The 24,673-nt window shown below is 36.6% G+C and overlaps 1 protein-coding gene across 6 annotated transcripts in view; it reads left to right on the forward strand.

Moving 5' to 3' along the window:
* INPP4B (inositol polyphosphate-4-phosphatase type II B) overlaps positions 1-24,673 on the forward strand; it is a 221,525-nt gene that overhangs the window by 168,842 nt on the left and 28,010 nt on the right. For all 6 annotated transcript variants that reach the window (XM_087724357.1, XM_087724358.1, XM_087724355.1 and 3 more), the window contains 5 exons: positions 2,301-2,424; positions 5,307-5,424; positions 11,183-11,323; positions 14,562-14,659; positions 19,973-20,085. In XM_087724357.1, coding sequence (XP_087580483.1) covers positions 2,301-2,424; positions 5,307-5,424; positions 11,183-11,323; positions 14,562-14,659; positions 19,973-20,085 — 594 coding nt within the window. The remainder of the gene's footprint in view (positions 1-2,300; positions 2,425-5,306; positions 5,425-11,182; positions 11,324-14,561; positions 14,660-19,972; positions 20,086-24,673) is intronic.

The raw sequence follows: 24,673 nt of genomic DNA on the forward strand, positions 1-24,673 counted from the left end.
TTCACTGGCCTTCTTGCAAGACACAACCTGCTTATGAGCTATATTCAACCTGCTTATGAGCTATATTCATTTCAAGAATATTCTACTGGCAAAATGTTAGTCAGATGTAATACATACTACATATTTCAGATATTCAGGCACAAGATTATTTATTATAAAATGCTCATTTGTCAATCAGTTTGAAGCCAACACTCACGTCTTTAATGGATTTCTCTGGTATGTTCTGCAACAGTGCTTGTTTATTTATTTCAAAAAGTCGCTTTATTTCTTTTTGTGATGATTAAGTAAATACGTAAATAATCAACAAACCACACAAGTAGATATTTAGAGACAACTACAGAGGACATTATTGTTCCAATAAAATTGAAATACTTCAACACTGCTAAAAAAACAAACTATATATCAACATTATTTGTCTATAATGTCTGCCATTTAGCCCTCCTGAAGGCTGATCTATAAAAATTGCAAGTGGTTTCAATAATTGAATGATCCTTATTAATGATAATAAAGTAACATTAAGGTTTTAAAATGATTTTATTATAAATAGTATTATAATTAGTATTTACTATAAGTACTAGTATAATTAGTATAATTAATATCTACTATCACTATTTAAGCAAAGATCAGTCTTTTGTCTATATAGTCACAAATCCAAAAGGCAGTGCTTATGTTGCTTAAACATGAGGCTTTTCAGCCTATTCTTGTCTCACAATAGCTGAGATCAGCTTCCAGCAGTATCATTGAAACCTGACACTTCAGATTTTATAAACCTGCCGATCTCACAGAAGTGGTTCTTTGTTTAAAAAAATCACCTGTTAGTTCATTCCCAAAGAATTATCCCTTACTGTCACAGCAACAGAATCCTGGCCAACAATAGCTTAAAGGCAGGAACAGCTGGAGAGGCACATAAGCCTAGTAGGAAGAAAGAAGCACAAAAGGTGACTGTTTCCTTTTGCGTACTTTGAGGATTGATTACTATTTTAATTCAATTATTTATTTATTTATTTTGTTCATTAATGTATTAATAATTCATTATAACGGTGTTGAATTTTCTAAATGAGAAAAAAAATCTATGGAAAGTATTAAAATTGACACTGAACGCTTTGAAAGTCCTTGACAACAGAATAGCAGTGAAACAAAAAGAGGAGTAGGCATAAGCTTAGCTCCTGCTGATGAGATAGAAAAGAAATCCGTGTAGTATTATTGGCAAGAATATATAATCAGATCCAATATTACTACAGCCACTAAACTCACAAATAGCAACAGCAGAAAGCTTCCTTATTGGTCTGTTGGATTTATTTTATCATTGAAAATAGAACAGCCAATAACAAAACACACAAAGTACCTAAAAACCGAACAATAAGGCAACCAGAACTTATTTCTATTCAAAGAATGAATTTATCTAATGCTTTGGCCCAGTGCTCAGGAATTTGTTAATGCATTTCAGAAGGCCAACATGGTCAAAGACATCCAAATATTTTTGAAATCAGCCAATGTCAGCTAAAGGAAAAAGAAAAGGAAAACAAGAACTAGAGTGGGGGTGTCAAACTTGAGCCATCACGATGTCGTTACATGTCATATTGCAACTTTCTCCCCCTCCCAAATTGGGCATGGCCAGCATGTGACTCATCCGGCCCACAAGCTGAAAGTTTGACAGCCCTGAACTTCAGCAAGAGCTCCATTTTTGTCTGATTTGTGGGTCTATGTTACTCTCAGGATGATGAAATAGGATCCTTGGCTAATTGATAAGGCTGCTTTGACTTTGCAGGTCCAATCTGTATGTATAATTTACATAGAACTATATCTACTATTAAGATGTCTTTTGTAGCTTTTATTTTTTAATCAGGAAAAAAGGAGGATATTTAAGCAGATATATAATTGTATGTTTTAATGATCTCGCCTAAGATTGTAGGGGTTCATCGGTAGCAATAAAAAGTCTGTAAGTTACATTGAAGCAGTCATTTGTTCTCAAAACAGTAACTAATGGGTATATTGTGTGCAAATTTGAAAAAGAATGCTAGGCCTGCCTAATATACGGTCTGTAGGCCACATGCAGGCTACCAACCGACTCTGTTCAGCCCAAACATCAAAAGGATACTAGCTTATGATTAATAAACATCCAAGAACCTATTCCCTCTTTCCTGCCACTTATCCATATTTTTCAAGACTAATTTCTGTGGCAAGAATATACTGAGCATTGGATCCAGTGGTTCTGATTTGATTTACATAGTTACAATAATTACAACTTTTGGCTGAAGCAATTAATATATATGTTTGTGTGGTTATTGTTATTAACCTAGCTTGCTGGATTGATCTGTGGATTCATCATCAAGTTACACTCCAGTTTACGTGATCAAGGCTTCCTCCAGCAACTTCATTCAGTGGGCCTAATTGTTCAGTATGAAGGACTTCTCAGTACATATAGTAAGTATGTACCTCAGATAACTATTCACACCCTGAATTGACTTTACTCTCAGAGTACTTAAGAGAGATGAAATGGAAAGAGATACCTAAAAGAGTGCTGAAGGGTGACACGTAGCAAATATCTTCTAAAAGGAGATTAAGTAGCAAATCTGATTAAACATGAGTTGGAGCTATAGGATCTATCTCATGGTAGTGGGGTGGCAAAATATTTTTATTTCTCTGGCTTTATGGCACCTGCATTTAGCTATCCAGCAGCCTATTTAGAGCATCTCAGTCCCTCCTGGTGGGAGTCACTCTGGAGGTCACCTTCAGGTTTGCTGTAAAGATTATGCTAGAATCTGACAAAGTCAATCATCTGCTCTAAAGTTGCACTCTGGCCTTGATGCAGATGCTGCGGAAGTTACTGGGGTGTTGCTCAGTTATCTGAGGATAGTTTGATCTGTTACACTGAGAAAGTAGACAGGGTCCTCAGGACTATTAGTGCAACCACCTCTCTATTAAATTTATTCGCTCTTGGCTAGTTTAGGCATTCCTTGAAGAGATGTACACTTGGGTTCTGATAGTGGTTAATTCCTTTTTGAAGGAGAAGATGGTTCAGATGTCTCTTAATGAAACAGTATTTCACCCCTACTTAAGGTCCCATCATTAAACCCCCATCAACTGAGATAATTTTTGTCCAGTTTCCAATCTTCTGTTATAAGAGTCTCCCCACCGCCTCCTTTATCCATAAGAGAACTAAGGAGGGTCAAATCTGAGAATTTCTTTTGCTCAAATTACATTTCTGCTTAGGACACATATTTTTCTTATCTAACCATTGACTTGGTTTAGGCTCTTTGCATTGATTGCACTCTTGAATGGCAGGAGCAAGATGGGGGTAGTGCATCCATTCTTGACTTCTCAGGTATTTTGTTATCAACGATCTTCGTATTCTTCTGAGATGACTCTGGGAATAGGCAATCAATGACATCATGTTCTTTTGGTTTTCTTTCTTCTTCTACAACTGGTTCCAGTCGCTGTTGATAGAAAAGATCCAGCCTGTGGCCCCTCCTGTTTAACATCTACATTAACTACAGAGTAAGGTCATCCAATGGTTTAGGGTGAGGTATTAATAGTGTGCTGATGATACTCAGCTTTGTATCTTTACCCCAGGTCACTCAAGTGATGCCATGGAGATTCTGTCTCAATGCCTGGAGGTTGTTGGAGCTTGGATGGGGCACAATAGGTTTCAATTCAACCCAAGCAAGATTGAGTGCTTCAGATTTTTGGATTGCCCAACTCCAGGAAGCTTTCATCTTTGGTTTTGGAATGGATGTTACTAACCAGACAGAACCGGTTTGAAATCTGGGGATTCTCCTGTACTGATATCTTCTGGTCAAGGAGCAGGTGCAACTATGGCTGAGAAGACCAGCTACAGCTTCAGGCTGTGCATTATTTGTCCCTGATCCTGGATAGGAAGAGGGCTGCTCATCATCACTTCAAATATTGAAGGAATCTAGATGCTCCATGAAAATAACATAAAGAGATTGGGTGAAAAGATGAGTAGAAATACTAGGGTATGCTTCAGACCAGATATGTCAAACATGCAGCCCACAGGCCGGATTGAAAATGGCGAGGGACCAGTCCATGCCGCCCCAGCCCAACCCAGCCATGCCCACCCAGTCAGTCACAATGACCAGGCCACGCCCATCCCTGCTCCCCAAGCACAAACAAAATCGACCTGCAATGGGATTGAGTTGACACCCCCCCCTGATTTAGACTAAACATAAAGCATACCAAAATCGATAAAGTTAGTAGTGAACTCATCAAAAGAGGAAGAAAATCTTAAACCACAAACTCAGTGGTGGAAATCTATCAAAGCAATTAATACCTGAGCAATTCCAGTCGTTAGATATACAACGGGAATAATGGATTAGACTCAAGCTGATCTAGAAGCCTTGGATAGAAAGATTAAAAACAGCCAAAACAGTGCCAGCCAAAACTGCTGCAGGAGGCCATCCAGGCCGAAAATGGTGAATTGGGCGCCCCGCACACAGCCCCCCCCCCGTCTGTTTTGGCCAGCAGAGTGCTGCAGGAAGTGTCTGTCCCGTTCCCCCTCAGGCAGCCCACCTATAAAAACCACAATGCTGATGCAGCCCCTGAAGAAATCCAGTTTAACACCACTGCAATATGTGGACAAAAAAACCAAATCCAGTCTAAATATCTGGCTAACTGTGCAACCAACCACAATAAACAAAATTTCCATCTGTCAATTACAAAAGGCCATATCATTTGGATCTGAAAATGTACTATGCCAATATGTTACAGTCTCCTAGATTGGTGGAAAGAACTTGATGCAAATGAAAGCCAACATGAGCCAAAGAACTGCAGCTATAATTTTATGATGTTGTATGTAATAATATCCTAAAAACCTGAATGGTTGGTTTTATGCAATAATGAGGGAAAAGATGGATTTATTCACGAAATGTGCTCATAGTGGGTTCATATAACATACCCTGCCAGATTAAACAAACATTATTTATGGCTTGGTGCAGTAATACTGCATTGCAGTATGTTAACCTAGATCTGGGCCTACATCTGCTTTTGTGAATAAATATCTCCAAATATTGCTACTATGTGGGAAATTAGGAATTTACATAGAAGTTGTAAAACATAACAAATATCCAGAGACTTCTAGTTAATATGCAAATAAAGAAACCCGTAATAAGCAAATAATTAGCGGGAAGAACTACACGTTTTGTAAACACATGGTAAATGTAGATATAGTTTAATTTTAAAAACTGACATCTATGTTTGATTTACATTTTTTTCCTTTAAACTAGGCAGAGTTTCTAGTCATATATATTTTCTTTTCTTTTTTATTAAAAATTGTTTTTTCACTATAGGTGACGAAATTGGGATGCTAGAAGATATGGCTGTAGGAATATCAGACTTGCAAAAAGTCATGTTTAAAATAACTGAAACTAAATCAGATGACATACTGCCTGTTATAACTGGAAGACGGTACGTATTCTGTTCTTTTTAAAAATGTTAACTTGATGTAGTGCAAAAAAAATTGAAGAGGAAGTTATGTAATGTTTAAGAAAGAGACAGAAATCAAAATGAACACCTTTTAAGGAAATTGCAGGTGATATGATATTCTATTTAAGGAAATTGCAGGCCTCATTAAGGAGAGAAATTGCTTTGATTTTAATTTTATATTGTCAAAAATGAAGAGGGGAGAATAGGTGCCTTTCTTTTTATATGAAAAACACTCAGCAGCATGTCTTCTGATGCTTGAATATAGGTGTTTCTTTGCTATCTTAAGACCAAAATTGGCCCAACAAAAGATTACAATTAGAAGAATACAGGTAGTCTTCAAGATGTAACTATAATGGAGCTTGCCCATTTTAGTTGCATGTTGCAATGATGGTTAAGAATCCTCTATCTCCTCCAATAACCCCATCACTGCTGTCCCCTATGCAATTGTTGAACAAACCTGCAGGTCATTGAGTGGAGCACTGAATCCTTCAAGGTTGAAGTGGGGTGCTTGGAAGCCTAGCACAGGTCCAGGCTCACCTTTCTGGGCTCTGAAGCCTTCCCCCCTCCCCCAAGGCACCCATGGTCCTCTCCCTGTTCTTCAGGGTCTCCCTGGCTTTGGTCTACTCCAACTGGCTATTCAGCCAGGCAAGAGAGCCTAAAGCTGGTCAACAGAAGCAACTGGCACGTGGTAGGCAGTTACAGCCTGTAGGCCGAGCCATCTTGCCGAGCCAACTGGCAACCCCAGGGACTTGCAGGATTCAATCTGCTCCTCAACCAACTCCAGGGCCCAGAAGTACCCAACTTACCTTTTTGTTTTTTGCAGAGAGTCCAGTCGATCCAATGTGAGATTCAGTTTTCTTGTAGAGGCTGCCGACCTCATGGCAACTTTGTGCTATTCTCCTAGCAAGTAGTACTTAAACTCCACAAACATAGGGACCCTCCTTAAAAAACAGCCTCCACAAACAAACGGAGCCTCATTAACTTAGTGACCGATAGTAAGATGAGACATCGTTGCTATAATGTCTAAATTAAAATACGACAGCCTGCCAGAAATAAATTTCCTGCATTTTCAGACTCAGTGACTCTGTGGCAAAGGAAGAAACATTATACAAAACATTGTTTTAAGCATAGGCCATTTACCAAGCAGACTTCTTAATAACCTCATCAACATTACCAACTCAGGGTACAAAATGTTGTGCAGAAGGTTTCTTCTAATGAAATACGCCATGGTGTGGGGGAACAGAATAGCCACAAGAATCATGTCAAGAGATCCTCTGGCAGTGGAATTCCATTAATTTTTTTTAAAAAAATGTTCTGCTTCTGAGGGAGCCATAGCTGTCTTGCATCCCAGCCTATTCCATTCAGATCCCTGTAAGAGCAGCTAGCACAGATTTCATCAGTGCAATTAAATATTATTACAGAGTTTCCAAACTCTGCAGTGCCACAACCTTTTAAAATGATAAATGATTTTTGTGATTCCCTCCATGAATAGAATTAATGAGCCATTTCCCTTTGTTCCAGTGGAACAGGCAGCTATCAGTTTAGCAGGGATCAGTTTAGCATTACGTGAGTTTCCTTGCCCATCTATTATTTCCTGTACATAAATTGGAGTCCTGCTAGAACTCAATCCCAGGAGGAACAAGTTCTGGCAGCAATTCAGCTTTGGATGCACAACCCATGCAGAACTCTGACTTTGTGTGTGAAAGCTTGATGCCTCACAACACAGATTGGAATGTATTTTCATAGTTGGCTTGTCCACACAGATTAAACTGAGTTCTCACAGGGCTAAAGCTTTGTTTGCATAAGATGTAGGCCTAGAAATCAAGATTGCTGTGAGGAGTATCCACAATCTACATGGAACATAATACATATATTGAGGCAGTATTCCATCTTCAGAAAATGGCACTGGTCAAAACTAGATACTGTGGTGAGACCATGGCATGCCAAACTATAAAATAAAACCTAAATTAGGCTTCTTGATCAAAGCAGCAGTCCTCCACATAAGCAGAAAGGAAAAGAGAAGTACAGCTCCGGGTTAAGGAATCCTCACTCTCTTCCCTCCCCTACCTGCTATACTTCTGTCTCTTTCCCTCTCTCCACTTTGAATCTCAATGCCTTTTGAAACTTATGCAAGTTAGTTTCATGCTCATAGGATCATGGAGTCTATAAAGCTAGGGGAAAAGTAAAAGGCAGAGGTTTCCACAAATTCCCTGCAGATTACTCTTCCTCACTGCCTCCCAGATCTCCCCTTTCTTCCACACCCATCATTACCATTCTTCCCATTACCCTTCACTTCTATCTCCTTTCTACCCTCACTCTCAATTTTGCATACTCACTCAGCATTACACGGACGTCTTCCAAATGTGAACCAATTCTGCTTTGCAGCACACCTGTATTTCCACACATACACAGTACAGGGTATTTAAAAGTACAAAAGAAACAGAATTACAAGAACATTAACAGCAGTATACATTCAGAATATTATATACCGGTAGTTAGAGCTGAATAGATTTGAATAGAAAGTTTGTTCAAGTTGTATCTGGCTCTTGATGTCTGTACGAATATATGCCCATGAAGTTTTCTGAACAGTATTGTGGAAGTAGTTTGTTTAGCCTTCTCAGGATTTTTTTTTTTTTAATTTCCCTAGTCCAGCCTATCAGCCAGGGACACTGCTCATTTCCTGGTCATCAGATCCAAACATAGCACTATTTAAATGTTTTAAGATAACAATAATACTGTAGATGCTACCACATACTTCGTATGAAATGGAACATAAAAATAAACATGAGTTAATGCTGAAAATATGTAGGGAGGGGGAGAGACAAAATGGAAATATTTTTGGCGGTCTTGGTTTTGTTTTAAATTTACATTTTTTCCTTGTCTTCAATTTCTGTTTCTTACTATATGTGGAAAATATGTTTGATGAGGTCAAGTATAATAATAATGAAAACACTAGACTTCAATAACAAGGAACTTCTTATAACCTTGAAATTGCCAAGTCTTTATAATTAAAGTTTCTTCGTTGTTATCCACAAACTGTGGATAATAAACAGATTACTATGTTTGCATCTATAAAAATAATATTATAAAACCTCTACTGGCTACAATAAGTGTTGCAATTGTATTCATAATTCAAATGAGGAAATCCTGAGTGTCTTGGAATTGCAAAAAACAAAAAATAATTAATCTCAGTCATGAAAGAATATGATACTAGATATTACCAGATGATTGGATCAATATTAATAGGAAACAGTATTGAAGAACCCCAGTATCACTCTCCAGTTCTGCAGCCTATAGTTTACAGACCACCTGATAACATTTCTTAGATTTTCAATTGAAAATAATCAAAGTGCACTTATGAGAAAGGGAAACTTTAAAATCAGTAATCAGTGAGTATTTTCGAGGTCTGATTCTTGGCAAATAAAGAAAAATCTGAAATACTGAAATACTTGAAGTATCTGAAATACTGCATTTTTCTATTGTCTTCTTTGTCTGTATTCCCAATAGTTTGAAACTTGTTTCCGTTTCTAAAGTTACATAAAATACGTATATTACTGCACTGGGCTCTAGGTGCCTTCAAGGAAATAAACATGATTATTTATACATTGCATATAATTTCTTTCCTATGTTCTATAAATGGACACTAGCTCATACATATGCTAATATATCCCTAAAATATTTTTCTAAATTATTTATGGAGTGTAGACACATTGCAACCTTGTGTTTTCTATAATTCTGGATAGCTTTCTAATGGTTTATTATTTTGCAGATGTACACCAGAGAATGTGTGGATTTTTATATATTTGATTTTTAGAAACAAGGATTTTAACAATAATTATTCCCTTGGTACCTACCTTTTTTAAATTTGCAGGAGGGAGCAAGCTTTTTTCGCACATTTTTTACTGGATTTAATTTTCCATCTCACTATATTTGATGCTGCATGCAGTCCTTGACTTACAGTCATTCATTTAATGACCATTCAAAGTTACAATGGCAGTGAAAAAGTGACTTATGTCCATTTTTCACGCTTAGAACCATTGCAGATGCCCCATTTGATCACTACCCCATGTAATCAAAATTTGGATGTTTGGCAACTGGCGTGCCTTAATGACAATTGTAGTGTTCCGAGGTCATGTGAACAGCTTTTGCAACTTTCTGACAAGCAAACTCAATGGGAAAGCCAGATTCACTTAACAACCATGTTACTAACTTAATAACTGACAGGATTCACTTAACTACTGGCAACAAAAGTCGTAAAATGGGGCAAAATTCACTTAACAATTTTGTCTTGCTTAGCAATCGAAATTTTGGACTGATTGTGGTTGTATGTCGAGGACTACCAGTACTGTAAACAGTGTAGTGGTGGCTCCAATTATTAATAGAAGCACTATATAATATTTTAATTTTAATATTTTATTAGAGGTCTTTTTAACTTTAAAAGATCTTATTTATTTACTGAACTTACGTAATATTTTTTTCTAAGCTGGATAAGGGTTCCGAATTACAGACCAATTTGTGTTATAAATGGGATAATAAAACATTAATTGATCTGTTGGCTTGGAGCCCTCAGGCTGGATTTATGGAACCATCAGGGAATTAATAATATTAATTATTATTAAGTTTGGGGCCCCAAACTTCTGGAAATGAGACTGTGTCTGAAATTGGGTTTGCAGGATCAGTGGGGAGTGTTGTTGCTTTTGTAGGCCATCTCAGGAAGAAGAGTAGAGTTTGCCAGGCTTATGGTCCTGGGAGACTTCAATTTGCCATCTCTGGATTTGGCCTTGGAAATGGCTCTGGAGTTCATGGCCATCATGACAGCCATAGGCATATCCCAAGTTATCCCAGACCCAACTCAAGATAGTAGTCATATTCCAGATATGATCTTCCAATGGTGGTGAATATTCAATATCCCTCTGTCGTGATCTCTATCACTCAAGCACAGGAGTGTCAAACTCAATTTCATTGAGGGCCGCATCAGGGTTGTGTTTGACCTCTGAGGGCTGGGGGGGGCATGGCTGGGGTAGGTGTGGGCATGGCAAACATGACATCACTCAGGAAACCTGTGGTGGCCAAGTGCTAAGGCAGGACTTCCCTGAGACCCTCCCTAACTCTCATTATAATCTCCTTCCTTCCTTTTCTTCTTTTTCCTTCCCTCTTCATTCTCCTTTCTTCTTCCTTCCCCTCTTTCCTTATTTTCCTTCCTTGCTCTCTTCCCAACTCCCTTTCTTTTTCTTTCTTTTTCCCTCTTTCCCTTTCTCCTGTCCGTTCTTGCATGTTCAAATGCCAAAAGGGAAACATTTCTCCTTTCCTTTTGTTTTTAGTTTGTTTTGATAGCCCTCTGCCAGCAAAAACAGAGCTCAGGTTTTCACTGCCGAGGCACCGCGGGCCGGTCTTTTCCTGTTTCCAAGCCAGCCCCACAGGTCAGATCTAAGCACTTGAGTCTGACAACCCTGCTCAAGCAATATCATTCATCAGGCCTTTTTCCAATTTAATATCAGGCCCATGGAACAGCATCCACACTGAAACCTCCAATTCTTCCGGATTTCTTTCTGAGGGATATTGGGTGTCCTGATGGATTTTACAATTTTTTTTTTAATTAGAAAAGATTAGAAAACATCCTGCTCTTTAAATATAGATATTATTATCTACCAGCCTGGGAGTAAAACAGATTGAAAATGTAGTTATTTTTTTTAAAAAAGTGAAACAACTCAAATTTAGTTTTGTCTTTTTGTTTTTATAGGGAACATTATATAATAGAAATAAAGCTTCCAGAAAAGATGTTTGAATTGCTTCCTCAAGAGATTAAAGATGGAAAACTGCTCTATGTCTATCCAGTCCTCTTTAATGTTGGAATCAATGAACAACAAACACTTGCAGAAAGGTAAATCATCAGGGTTATGTGTTGTTTTATATATGGATAGAAAAACTACCCATATGTTAACATCCCATGAAATAATTAAATGATTGGATATGATAATTTACCTGGAGAAGATACAGTAAAGGAGAAATGATAAAGTCATTCTGTTCATATCTATATAAACTATAGCTGTTTACAGGAGACTCTATAGGCAGCCTGGAACTTACTGGTTTTTACAGAAACTATACAGTTTGAAACTCAATTTTTTTTGATACACACGCACACACAAAATTATACACATTAAAAATACATAACATTCTATATATTAGGAAATGAAAATTGGAAAATATCTACGAAGTGTGCATATTGGGTTTTTCTATTCATAAACTGACATTAAAATAGTGAAACAAATACATAATTGGGAATATATAACTTTAATAAAGCAAACTAAGTATTTATTCATGTCTACCAAGAATCCACTGGCTACATAATTGTAGAGGCACTATTTCATTTTTTAGAACAACTCATCCCATGAAAGATACATCCTCGTCAGGAACTGTGGTGCATGTTTATGACTGGAGTAGTCAAGCTCATTTGAGAGAGAGAAAAGGACCATCTCCTCAATATTCTATCTGAACAGCATGTCTGGCCTAATAGTTCCTCTTTGTGTTTCAGCAACTGATTGGTCAGCTACAGTGTATCTGAAGAGATTTTTCCATTTTTAGGTCCAAATAAATGTTGACATCTTCAGCTAAATATAGACAACTTGTAGCCATTCCGATTAACTTCTTCTATGTAGGTACAATTTACCACTACAAGATTAGGATTAAAACAAATATTTTATCATCAAAAATGTAAACCAAAATATTATAAACTCTTTTAAGATACACATAATTCCATCAGAAATCAAACAATTAAAAAAGAGCTATTCATTCAGAGGGCGAGTTGTAAAAGCCCTTCTCCCCAAACATGGTAACATAGTCAAGGCTTAGCAATTTTCTAAAGATCCACAGGGATTTAATCATCCAAATTACTGATGAGAAACTATTCCAGAGAAGGACAGACAAAAAAGCATGATTGTAAGCTCTTGATTGAGTGAACAAATAAAGAATGCACATAATGTAAATGCTATCATTGTATCGATAATAGTGGACATTTGAAGAAATAACCATTTTAATGTCTCTTTAATAGACTGTGATGGATAAGGTTGATCAAATTAGAATGATTTTTTTAGCTATTTAGACATTTACTAAGTGCATATATTATGAAAAAATTTAATACTTCTGAAATAATATTTGTTCATCTTCAGCTTAATTCAATATTTTAAATGCTTTAAAGAATCAAGATGCATAATAGAAAATAATAGAATAATCTAGGTGTTGTTGTAATGTGCTAAGAAAAGAATCTATGTAAAAATAAATGTCAAAATTGTCAATCCTATATAGGAATAGTGAAATTAAGATTTTCAATGCAGAATAAAGCTAAATAAAGTTAGGGTTAGAGTGCATTTTTTGAGACAAAGCATTAGGCCAGGGTAAAACAAAACAAAGCATACTTTGTGTATGACTGGTATGACATCCAACGAATGGCTTTTATAGGATATGGTCATATCCTCTGACTCTCTACTCTGTACTGGGCCAAAGAATGTAAAGCCAAGGTGTTCTTCAGCCATGTCAGAATTGGAATTTAGCTGCTGTAAATTGAATGGTTTTTCTATAATTTGATACTTCCATAGAAAATTACTTTGAATAGCATTAGTACTGCATGCTAACCCACCTTGCTTCCAACCTTAATTCAGAAGAAGATGGCTAGGAATAGACAGAATTTGCAATAAATAAATAATATCAGGAAAGATTTCATTTTCAGTTAGATCCTCATTGACTAAAAATCCCTAAGTATTTCAAGAGAACTCAGTAATGTGCTTAACAACTATAATTGTCTGTTTTATTCTCTTGTTTAGTCACCTAAACAAGAGAATATTTGTTACTGCTATTCCTGGATAGGAAAAATAATGATACATTCAGACCAATTCTCTCTTGGTTTGAGAAAGACAATCTGATATTACATGTACTTCAAGTCAACAGCAATCAAGAGTAGGTGAAGGGCTTTTTCAGTGTGGCTTCATTTGATAGATCCTTGACCAAAAATCCACTCTATAAAACAGTACAGATAATATTTGTAATGGTTAGAGACTGGAATCTGGAACCCACCATTGCATAAAACTGGCAGAAGTACTGTACATTGGAGCTTTATTCCATCAATATTTCCACAGACATAATCTATGCTTTACTGAGGACTTTCCAGCAATTCTCAACCAATTTTTCAATCAAGGGTATTACCCTATTTTTTGGAGTATAAGACACACCTTCCCCCCCCTAAAAGAGCATGAAAATGTTGGTACGTCTTATATACCGAATACAGCCATTTTTGGCCTCCCAAAGCCTGCCCCCGCATCCCATTTTTGTGAAAAATGGGTTGTTTTTCACCAAAACGGGTGTTTTGCCTTCCCCCACCCCCCCAGAAACACTCTTCAGGCTTCAGTAGGGCTGGGGGAAGGGAAATTGCCCCCATTTTGGTGAAAAATGGGGGCATTTTTGCCTTACCCCAGCACTGCTGAAGCCTGCAGTTGTTCTGGGGGCCAGGGAGGATGAAAGCTTTTTTTTTTTACTTACCTCTTTGAAATCTTGGTGCGTCTTATACACCGGTGCATCTTATAGTCCGAAAAATACGGTATTTGTTTTTGTTGTGATACCTCCAGTTTCAAGTCTACTATTCAGTAAATATCAGAATGGGCAGCTATGCCATCTCAACTGATAAAGTAAAATCAAAACTATAAATACTGACGTCAGATTATTTCCATGACCCATGTTATATAGCATGGGTGTCAAACTTGCCACATCACATTCCCATCATGTGATGTTTCATGACATTTTTCCCTTTGTGGAGCTGATGGACGTGCCCTGTGCATGACATATCCAACCCTTAGGCCACTAGTTTGACACCCCTGTTATAGAGCCTTTTTCTTAAGATCTTTAAATTGTGAGGGCAATTTTATATTATGGTTGGTTTAAGGAGTTACAGATATGATCTACACACATACTACAGACCATTTCTTTAGAATGCTATAAATAATTAACCCATATTAGTAAACATAAAGCTGAGATTGTTCAGTTTCTCTGATTGAATCGTGTTTACATGTTCATTACTGCATTTATGCCATTTTTGTTCTTATTTTTTCCATGTATGTTTTGTGATTCTTTAGGTTTGGGGATACCTCCTTGCAAGAAAGCCTTAACCAGGAAAATTTGGAATTGCTAAAAGAATACTATAAGTTATTAATGGAAAAAATGCCTCCTGATTGTAAGCATTTTAATAGAATTTCATTATGTTGAATTTGTTACATTTGTTACATAAACCATAAGGTAATATTGTTTCTACGGAGCCTTTTTTTAAAATAAACTTCAGGGTTTTTTATTATTTTATTGCAAACACTGCCCTTTCTGTTTCCCAAATTTCTTTCACTTGAAATAGAATTTCCCATCAACATTGGTGGAACTGACTGAAGGCTTACATGGAATAATAGTGAAATAATATCTTCATAGGTTCTAATTGTGAATAATTTTCTATTTCATGTTTGTTTTGATTTTTACCAGCCAAGTATAACAAAGACAATAAAATATTAATCACACAATCATTAAGTTATATAACTTCCATAGTAGCTCAACAATCCCATTGAAAAACATGTGAGAGTTAGGGTGTATTAACAGGACATGACAAAATTCTTAGTAGCACCAGTGTACACACTGTTACCATTTTCTTAACTCAAGTTAAGTTAAATGATAGAAGAGCTTATTCAGACATTATGTACAAAGAGCAGGTCTATGAATCTTTTTTAAGTCCAGTATCCATTTTCTGGGATTGTGTAATTGTTGTTCAACCCAAGAAAAAGACACAGCTACGGCAGATGGTGTGTATCCACTGGATGACTTGGGATAGTACTGTGGCTATCATGGTGACCACACTCCCAATGGAGGTAGATTGAATTCCCCTAAAATTATAAGCCTAGAGCAGAGGCCCCAACCTTTTGGGCACTAGGGACCGGTTCAATGGAGAAAGGTTGTCCACAGACTGCAGGGGGCATGGTTTCGCGTGTTGCCTGCATCCCACAGATGGAGCTTCGCTTGTTTGTGTGGCCCAGTTTCTGGCAAGCCGCAACCCAGTGTCGATCCATAGACCCGAGGTTGGGGACTAGAGAACTCTGCTCCTAACCCAGAATGGATTCAGTGAACTCAGTCTGGGAAGTTGCTATGCAGCAGAGAAGTTAGTACAATAGCAACAAGCACAACTTAATGAACATATCTCATATATGACAGCCGATGTTGCACCGCTCATGAGACTAAAGGAGTTTTCTAGATGATAATCATCAATTTCCTGCTCCAGAGTCTGAACTGATGCCACACCTAAAATCCATATGACCATGCCTCCAAAAGTTCTGGGTAATGTAGGCCAGATCAGCCCTCTCATCAACAAATAAATCACAGATGATTACATTTACAAGCAGCCGTTGAAAGCCAGAATATCTTCAGGAGTAATAGAAAGGAAGGCAAAATGTCCTCCATGGTGTCTATTTGTTATTCCCTCACTCCCTCCCTGCCTAGCCAATAACAATACCTCTAGAGTTCCGACATCCTGGATGGGCGTTCAGATAGCAATAGCAGTTAGACTTATATACCACTTCATAGGGCTTTCAGCCCTCTCTAAGAGGTTTACAGAGTCAGCATATTGCCCCCAACAACAATCCGGGTCCTCGTTTTACCCACCTCGGAAGGATGGAAGGCTGAGTCAACCCTGAGCTGGTGAGATTTGAACAGCCGAACTGCAGTCAGCTGAAGTAGCCTGCAGTGCTGCATTTAACCACTGCGCCACCTCGGCTCTGGAAAGCTGCCAAGGCAAGCTCCAAGCAGCAGTCTCTAGGTTGCACATATAGCAGCAAGCAGAGGCCCTTCATCATCAGCAAGTGGCAGGAATCTCCCAACATCTAAACAGCTGAAGTCCTGTTTCTGCCAGTCGCCTGAACATAGTACTGCTAACACAGCCACCCAACAACACCCCCCCCCCACCAAGAAGAGGGTTTGTTGAGATGGTGGGTGTAATATATATTGTAAGTTTCAATTCATTCTACAATGTTCATCTGCAGTTCATTCTGTGATGTTCTGGTGACTGGCTTCTAGCCCCCTTTTGTTATAAGTTTCTTCTTTTATTTCCTATACATCTCCCTTTCTCTTCAGCATTTTAGAATATCTGTCTATATCCACACTGACACCTGTAGATGACTTTATTTTTCTTTGTAATATAAATTGTTTGCTGTTGCAGTTTCAGCATTGTGTTTTACAGAACTTTCCATCCTTCCCAGACATATTTCTCCTTCAGAATTGCAATCTACTGGATTTGACTTACCTTCCACCTCAGTTCATTGAAATCTGCTTCTCTGAAAGTTAGCATAAAGGTTTGACTTCTCTCTATTCTTCCTTCTCTTGAACATGAACTCAAGGATCGCATGATCCGTTTCTCCCAAGATTCCAGTTACTTTTACTTCTTCAACCGTTGCTTCTTCTTGGCATTTGTGTAGAAATTCCTTATACTGTACTAACTCTACTAGCTTGCCATTGTAGTTTTCTACCAATCTCTAAGTCTGTTTTTTTTTCATGCTTATCTTATGTATTGTTCAACCCATTTTTTGGCATTATGTTCAATTCTGAGCCTTTGACACCTATCATTCTCTAGCCAACATTCTTCCAGATATATCCTTCCCAGGCTTTGTGAGATGTAGGCCACCTTTTGCCAGAGTTTTTTCATGTAGGTATGTATGAAAAATATAAATCCAGAAAAGGCACTCAAGTACAAGATCTTGTTCTTTTTTCTCATGCCTTGACCCTCTACTGCTATTGCTATTAAAAGGATTAACAGAAGCACTTTCCTGCCCAGGCTTCATAATTTAGGCAGATCTGTTTACGGTATCTATTGGCATTGTCATCCATCATCACATGAATTATTAGGAAGAAATAGATATTGTTGATTAAGGAAACACAGCAACTTGTCTGTCATAATCAGGATAAAGGACCTGGAAGATAACACACCTCCCATGACGTCACATTAATCTGCATAGTCTTAATGCAGTTTCAGTTCATTTCACAGGGAATTCCCCCATCATTGCAACAGCATTTCTCTTTTCTCAAACTTGTTTTTCTTCAACTCCATGGTTGAAGTGTTTTCCACCTTGTTCTGATAAACTAGGTTGATGAGACTTATCAAGCTAGGTATGGGGTGTCCTCAAGAGCAAGAAGCTGATACAAGGCTTTGAACTCCATCACTGAAAACCATCTATTTCTCTTGATTTACTGGGTAACATATTTCCCTTACTTTCCCCCAGTAACTACTCCAGCTTTCAATTCTCTCTCTGCTTCTCTTATTCTGTACAGGAACTTTTCACCTTCCCTGGTATGTGCAAGAATAGAACCTCTCTCTTTATGTTATTTTGCCTTCTATTCTGGTAGAACCACAGGAATGTTTGTTTAGATTCTCTTCAAGTATTGCATCACCACAAGGGTTCCTTCTGTCTTCATTCTGTTCAGGGGTAATTGGAATGGATGCCCATATTCCTTCTACCAAACTCCATGTTAAGTTCCCCTGATTGCTCTCCCTATTTGCACATTCAGGGAAGGTTTCTGGATGTAACCAATGTTTCTTCTTTCTCTTCCTCCCCTTGCCACTTTGAAACAAAGTATGCTGAATATCTCATGAGAGTAAATTTTACTCATAAGAACTGTGGCTTGTAAGTGAAGAATTAAAAGTCCTATCTCCGCATTCTGTGTGGAAAATTGGAGTGGAATCACATCTAATATAAAAATGTTTAAACTTATTGTACAAGAACATCAAATGTAATTTGATGTAGGTATTCCATGTATTAAACTGTTTCCATGTTAATATTCAGTTCCTTGCCCCAAAATTTCCTTTTCTTCTCTTTCTATTATGCATTTTATTTTATGACCAAATGCTGCAAATAGAGGAAAATATAATTTCCTATTTTTGTAGACTGACTTTTGGGCTGCTTATTATTTCTTTGTCCTTGTAATGAAAAAGCATTTGCGCATTGTACCCTGGAAAATCCCTAGTTCAGGTTAAGTCCTGATTATACCTCCCATCAAAATATAAAACGACCTCAAAAGAGGGACTTAAAATCACTGTTGCTATTCAACAAGGATTTATTTATTTCAGGTGATCTTTAGTTCACGGCAGCATTTCCCCCCCTGGATTTTCATGAAGGCTATTGTTATTTAAAATTGCTTTCTCCCTAGGATATAATAGATTTTAATCAATATTTTAGTGCATTTCCAGAACAGATGCAAGCCTGTCTTTTCTGGCTGATAACAATGTTATTTATGGGATTTTATTTGCTGAGTCTCTTGGAGCTACTGGAATTAATGCTAATGAGGTTAAACCTGCGTTTAACTATGACAGATGATCAAAAAATGTTCTAATGCTGCTCATTTTTTGCACGTTAAAACACTCATCTTTGTAATTAGAAAAATCAAAAATATTTGAGACATCAAGCACTTTTTCTGATTACAGCTAGAAAAATAACTGCAGTAGGTTAGAACTAGATGTTAATAATATGTTAATTCAATATTTATCCCAGCCACACCAGTCCCTAGATTTCCAAACAACCTGCAGCTTTGAATTTTAATATATTTTCTAAAATGTCAACATGCAAATACTACTTCTGTGTGATTTCTTAAGAAGGCAAATGTTATATGATTACTTTTTGTTTTTGTTTCTTACATTTAAAACCTAAATTTATAAAATAGAAATTCAAACCTTCATCTATTTAAACCCTACCTTACCCCACATTTGGTAAGAACTCAAAAGAGGCAAGATATCAATATAGTTATCTTTTTAGAGTTTCACAAATATGGAAGGATAGATAATTTTTCCTTTTTTTCCTCTTACAAAACAAAAGCAAACGTAGAAAAATAGAAGGAAAGATAGCAAAAGACAAGAGATAGACACAGTGGCTTACAACTATTTGAAGGAAAGTCTCAGATATTGTGATAGGATTGAACTAACCCAATCAAAAGAATTGTCATCATCACTATAACATGGGCTACTGTGTTCTAGAAATGAATAGTCGGTGTGTTCTATAGTTTTTAGATAATTTCTTTGATTAAAGCTCCATGTCCACAAAACTCAGTAGTAATAAAACTATTATAAAGAGCCTACATTTGACAGTGATTTGAATTAAAATCTTTGTTATTATTATTATTTTTTCTTAATTCCTCATGACTCCCTTTCTCCTGCCCATCAAGGGTGCAATGTTTTTTATTCACCTTTGCTGCAGTTACAGAAAAGCAGCACTCGGAATGATTACAGAGAGGAAACAGAAATAAATTCTATTGTGGAATGCTTCCAGTTTTTATTCAAATCACAAACACTGGGTGCTTTGCAGTTCAGAAGAAACTCATAAATAGTAGTATCTATATTAATGAACATAGTTATGGGTCAGTCAATATATCAATAGTGATATACCTTTGTTTGAAAATAATGCATTTGAAAGGACTGTGTAGCTACTTTTTTAATGAATGGGAAATATGATCACTGCTTCCTTCTCCTTTTCAGGCCTACCACATTTTCAGGACCAGAATGATTTAAAAGGATTACTAGAAAATCTTCATCAAAATATTCAGACTAAAAAAAGAAAGAATGTAGAAATCATGTGGTTGGCTGCAACGGTAAGAAGCCTCATCAAACAGCAATTCCATTGAAGTCATTCTGTCTTGTTAAATTAAACTTTGGGTCCCCAAAGAGCTGAGGAACGTCATTAATGAGTTTACTTTTTTCTAAATCACTCTAATTTTGTTAATTACAAAATATGTATATTTTTAGATTCCTTCCAAGTACTTTATCAAACTAAATCAGTTGCACATGCATGCTTTACCCAAGCCAGTTTTTCTAGTGCCCTGCTTGAAATTTTGTTGATGCTAAATCCCTCCACATATTGATATTACATATTCTTTTGAAAACATTCTCTGTACATAATGAATCATAGACTTTAAATTACTTTTTCTACCGGGATTCACTATTTTAGGTTTTGGCTGGAAGTTTGTTTTGAAGTTAGGAAAGAAATTGAAATGATTCTGTAGCCATTTTATGAATATCATATTTGCATTTTCATCTCATGGGCAGTTGAGAAAGACAATATATAATAGAGAAGATTGACACTAGAGGTGAAATCAGGAAGTGTTGGGATTAGATTTCATTTTCATTAGTAAGTTATACTAAGAAAATAGTTGGAAATAATTAGGCTTATTTAAATGACAATTCCTGTGGCCAAACTATATTAATATACTTTTGCTGTCATAATGTACAAAGAGCAGGTCTATGAATCTACTTTATTGTTTATTTATTCATTTTGTTTTTTACTATCTATGGTTCTTGATATATTCTGTAAAATAATGGGCTGATTACATAGCATGCCCAGATACCATCATAATTGCTGAATAATGGATTTAAAAAGTATTTCAGGATAGAATAGAACTGGATGCAGCTTGATGATCCTGGAAAATAAGGGAGGAAGCTTGCATTCACTCACTGGTCTGCCTGAGCCTCACTGGCCATTATCTTGAATTCAGCACAGGAAAAGTATTTGCTTCCATACCTTCCTTTATCTGCTATTTTAGGGGATACAGACCTTGCAGTATTGCACTGCTAATGCAGCATCCTATGAGTCTAATTCTTAGTAGCCCACCAGTTACTAAGGAGATAGTAAGTAAGCTCAGCACTTCACCAATAAAGTTTTTGGGGCAAGAGCCTCTCGTGTTCCTTCCAGACACCTCTTCAAAAGCCAGGGGAATAATCAGGGCATTATCTCTACAAGCAAACCCTTAGAATAGAATGGAATGGAACAGAACAGAATAGAACAGAATTCTTTATTGGCCAAGTGTGATTGGACACACAAGGAATTTGTCTTTGGTGCATATGCTCTCAGTGTACATAAGGAGAATAAAATACATTCATCAAGAATAAAAAGATGCAACACTTAGTGATAGTCAAGGTTGCTAATAAGCTATCAAATCGTACTAGTAAACAAATAAAACAATATAAATTGAAAGATACAAGCAACCTGTTTATAGTCGTAAGTGGGAAGAGATAGATATTAGGAAGATTCTGATAAGCCAGGTAGTTAGGATAGACTTCCTCAAACTCAGCAAATGGATCACTGTGCAATCTGTCCATCCAAGATCTATGTGAAACCAGAAAATCAGTCAATCTTCTTGTCAGACAGGATTTCAGTTAAGGTTCCCTCTTTTCCCTGCTCCTGGAATTCAATCTTGGAATACAAGGTATACAACTATAGCAATCCCCATTGTCCTGATCTTCTCCTCACAATTTCATTGAGTTTCACAAGAATAATGATGTCTGACAAGGTTTCCAACTTGAACTGTGAATCTTCAAATATATGTATATAAAGATGTTTGCAAATTATTCTGACTTTTATTTTGTACTAGAAGTAGTTTGATGCAAAGAACTTTTCTTTGTTAAAAGCCAAAGTTTAACCACAGTTTCACCATATATTATCTCAAATTCACATTGATGGAAATCAAATCATAATTGTTATAAATGATTCTTCTCTAATTATATAGAAGCCCTGGGTTTTATTCAAGGCATACTTGCTCAATTTATTTATTTATTCCATTAATCTGTCATCAGCTGCTTGATTTATTATTTATTATTATATTTCTTCTAAGTTGTTTTTATTTTTTCCTTGGGAAGATAGATATTAAGTAGCCCATGGACCATGTAATATAGTTGGTAAATTTCCTAATAACAAAGTTACTGATTTATTAATTTTGTTAATAGCAGTAAAAGATCTATAGTAGATAGATTATTTTCTCCATAAATGGCTACATTTATTTTCAGAATGCATCTGTCAAGATGGAAAATTAAAGACTGGAGAAAACAGAATACTAATATATGTATCTTGGTGGCACTTCCATTCTTTCTTTTTATAAACTGCTTCAGTGTACTTATGTTGGAACAATGACAGTTGTGAGAAGTGGGAGTCACAGTAGTAACCATCATTGCTGTAATGATGCTCTTGCTAATACGTCTTCAACTTAATTGATCGGTGGTACATCACTTCCATTTAACACTGCCTCATGTCAAGGGAAGCAGCTGAATTCAGACAACAATTTGCACATTGTGTTGTAACAGCTAGCTTTATACACACACACACACACACACGTGTATATATAACCATGGACTTCAATTGGGAAAGAAAAGAGCTAGTGTTCTGGCAAGCTTTAATATTATAACTTCCTGACCTAAATAATTGAAAGAAATTTTCAGTTTGTTTCAGATAATACAGAGATTACCCCGCAGGCCATGTCTTTAGAGACATGGTTTTTTCAACAAAAACGTCACCAAGAAAATTCTATGGAAAGAGTCTCAAACATGTCAGACAGGGAGCCCAACAATAGGTCATCAGGAATCCCAGTTGCTGAGGCAACTGGTGACATAAGCAAATGTCTGTGTTGTACAGAGTTACATCAGATAGCCACATGGCTTGTCATAGGAATAAGTCAGGGTAAATTAGATATTGTCAAACAAGAGATTATCATTGTATCAGTGAGCTACACTGATATTTTTTGAACTATAAGACGCACTGGAGTATAATATGCATCATGATTTTGAGGAGGTAATCTTTTCTTTAAAAAAATTTTTAGCACTCTGAGGCCTCCCAAACCCTCTGCATGCCTCGGTTTTTGCAACAAAAAAGGGGGGGGCGTTTGCGGAGCTTTGGGAGGCTGGTAGAGTGCTCCTGGGACTGTGGTGGAGCAAAAATGAGCAAGAACCGGCCTGTTTTTTGCTCATTTTTGCTGTCCCCAGTTCCCAGGAGCATTTTGCAAGCCTCCCAAACCCTCTGCACATCCATTTTTGCAAAGGGGGTGGGGTTTCAGTAGGCCAAAAATGCTGTATTCAGTGTATAAGATGCACCCAGATTTTCACCCTCTTTTTGAGAGGAAAAAGTTGCGTCTTATACTTCAAAAAATATGGTATATAGATAGATAACTTAACATAACTTAGAAGGGTGAGCCGCATCCCTTGCTCCATGCAAGTTGAAAGTTAAAGTTTTGAAGATATCTTAAACAGAATTTAGATGCCAGTTCACCCATGGATGCATATCGATTTATTCTTGGCTGAGATTTTCAGCTAAATGTAACTTCATTTAAAATATTTTTCTTTGAAATTATTGGAATGAAAGTTTTATCTATTGTATGACATTTAGGATAAATTATGCTACTAAACATATTACAGTTCTTCAAATACCTGGAAGTTAGAAAGCCAAAAGTGTACATTAGAATATTGGATAATCATTTGTCTGAAGTGTTGTAGGGTTTCCTGCCTAAGCAGGGGGTTGGACTAGAAGATCTCCAAGGTCCCTTCCAACTCTATTATTCTATTCTAATATCCCAGGATCTTCTCCAGATCCTAAAACCCCTGCCCACTCTAAGCTTTCTCAAAGTTGTCATCAAATTGTTTCAATGTGAAATAAACGTGATTAAATAAATGGGGAATAATTAGATTAACTATTTAATTTTTACTAATTAAAATGAAAGTTTGGGGCTTTTTTCTGACCTTTGCTTCTTTTTTCTTAGAGCATATTCTTCAATCTATCATTTGAGAATTAAGTATAAATTCTGATATCATTTAAAGTTTTCTGTTCTTTAAACTCTAGTTGAAACTTGTTCATTTCAGCTTAAATGAACTCAACTGCAATGGCTAAAGCAAATTAAGGTCATTCACAGAAAACTGTCTTATTGAAAAGCAAATACAGTGTCTGAGGTAGATGCAAATAGGCTGAAACTCTGCCACCATATTTACTCAAAAGTTAGTGGAGGATCCACAATTATTTTAACATTTGCTCAATATTAACTCTTAAGAAAAAAAATGGTAAGCACTGCTGTCTCCTGAGCTATTCCTGTGACAAAAATTAAGTTCTCAAACCCACTCATCAAGCTAATGAGAAAGTACATATACATTCTTACATTGTGTTGAAGCTATCATTACATTCATGATCTGTCTGTCTGCAAAATAATCACACTCTTCTTATAGGGCAATGGTTGTTAAACTTTTTTCTTTCAAGATGCCTTCCCACTTTTAAAAGTTATGAAGGACCCCAATAGAGGTTTTGTTTGCACTGATTATATTCATAGATATTTACTGTGCTAACAATTAAAAATGAGTTATTTCCTTTTGATAGTGCATCTCATGATTGTTTGATGGGATTTTATTATTGTATTATTTTTCAATATAGGC

Source organism: Thamnophis sirtalis, unplaced genomic scaffold, assembly GCF_051295495.1.
Source record: "Thamnophis sirtalis isolate CommonGarterSnake01/CBP01778 unplaced genomic scaffold, rThaSir2_p1.2 scaffold_10, whole genome shotgun sequence".
NCBI classification, from domain to species: domain Eukaryota; kingdom Metazoa; phylum Chordata; class Lepidosauria; order Squamata; family Natricidae; genus Thamnophis; species Thamnophis sirtalis.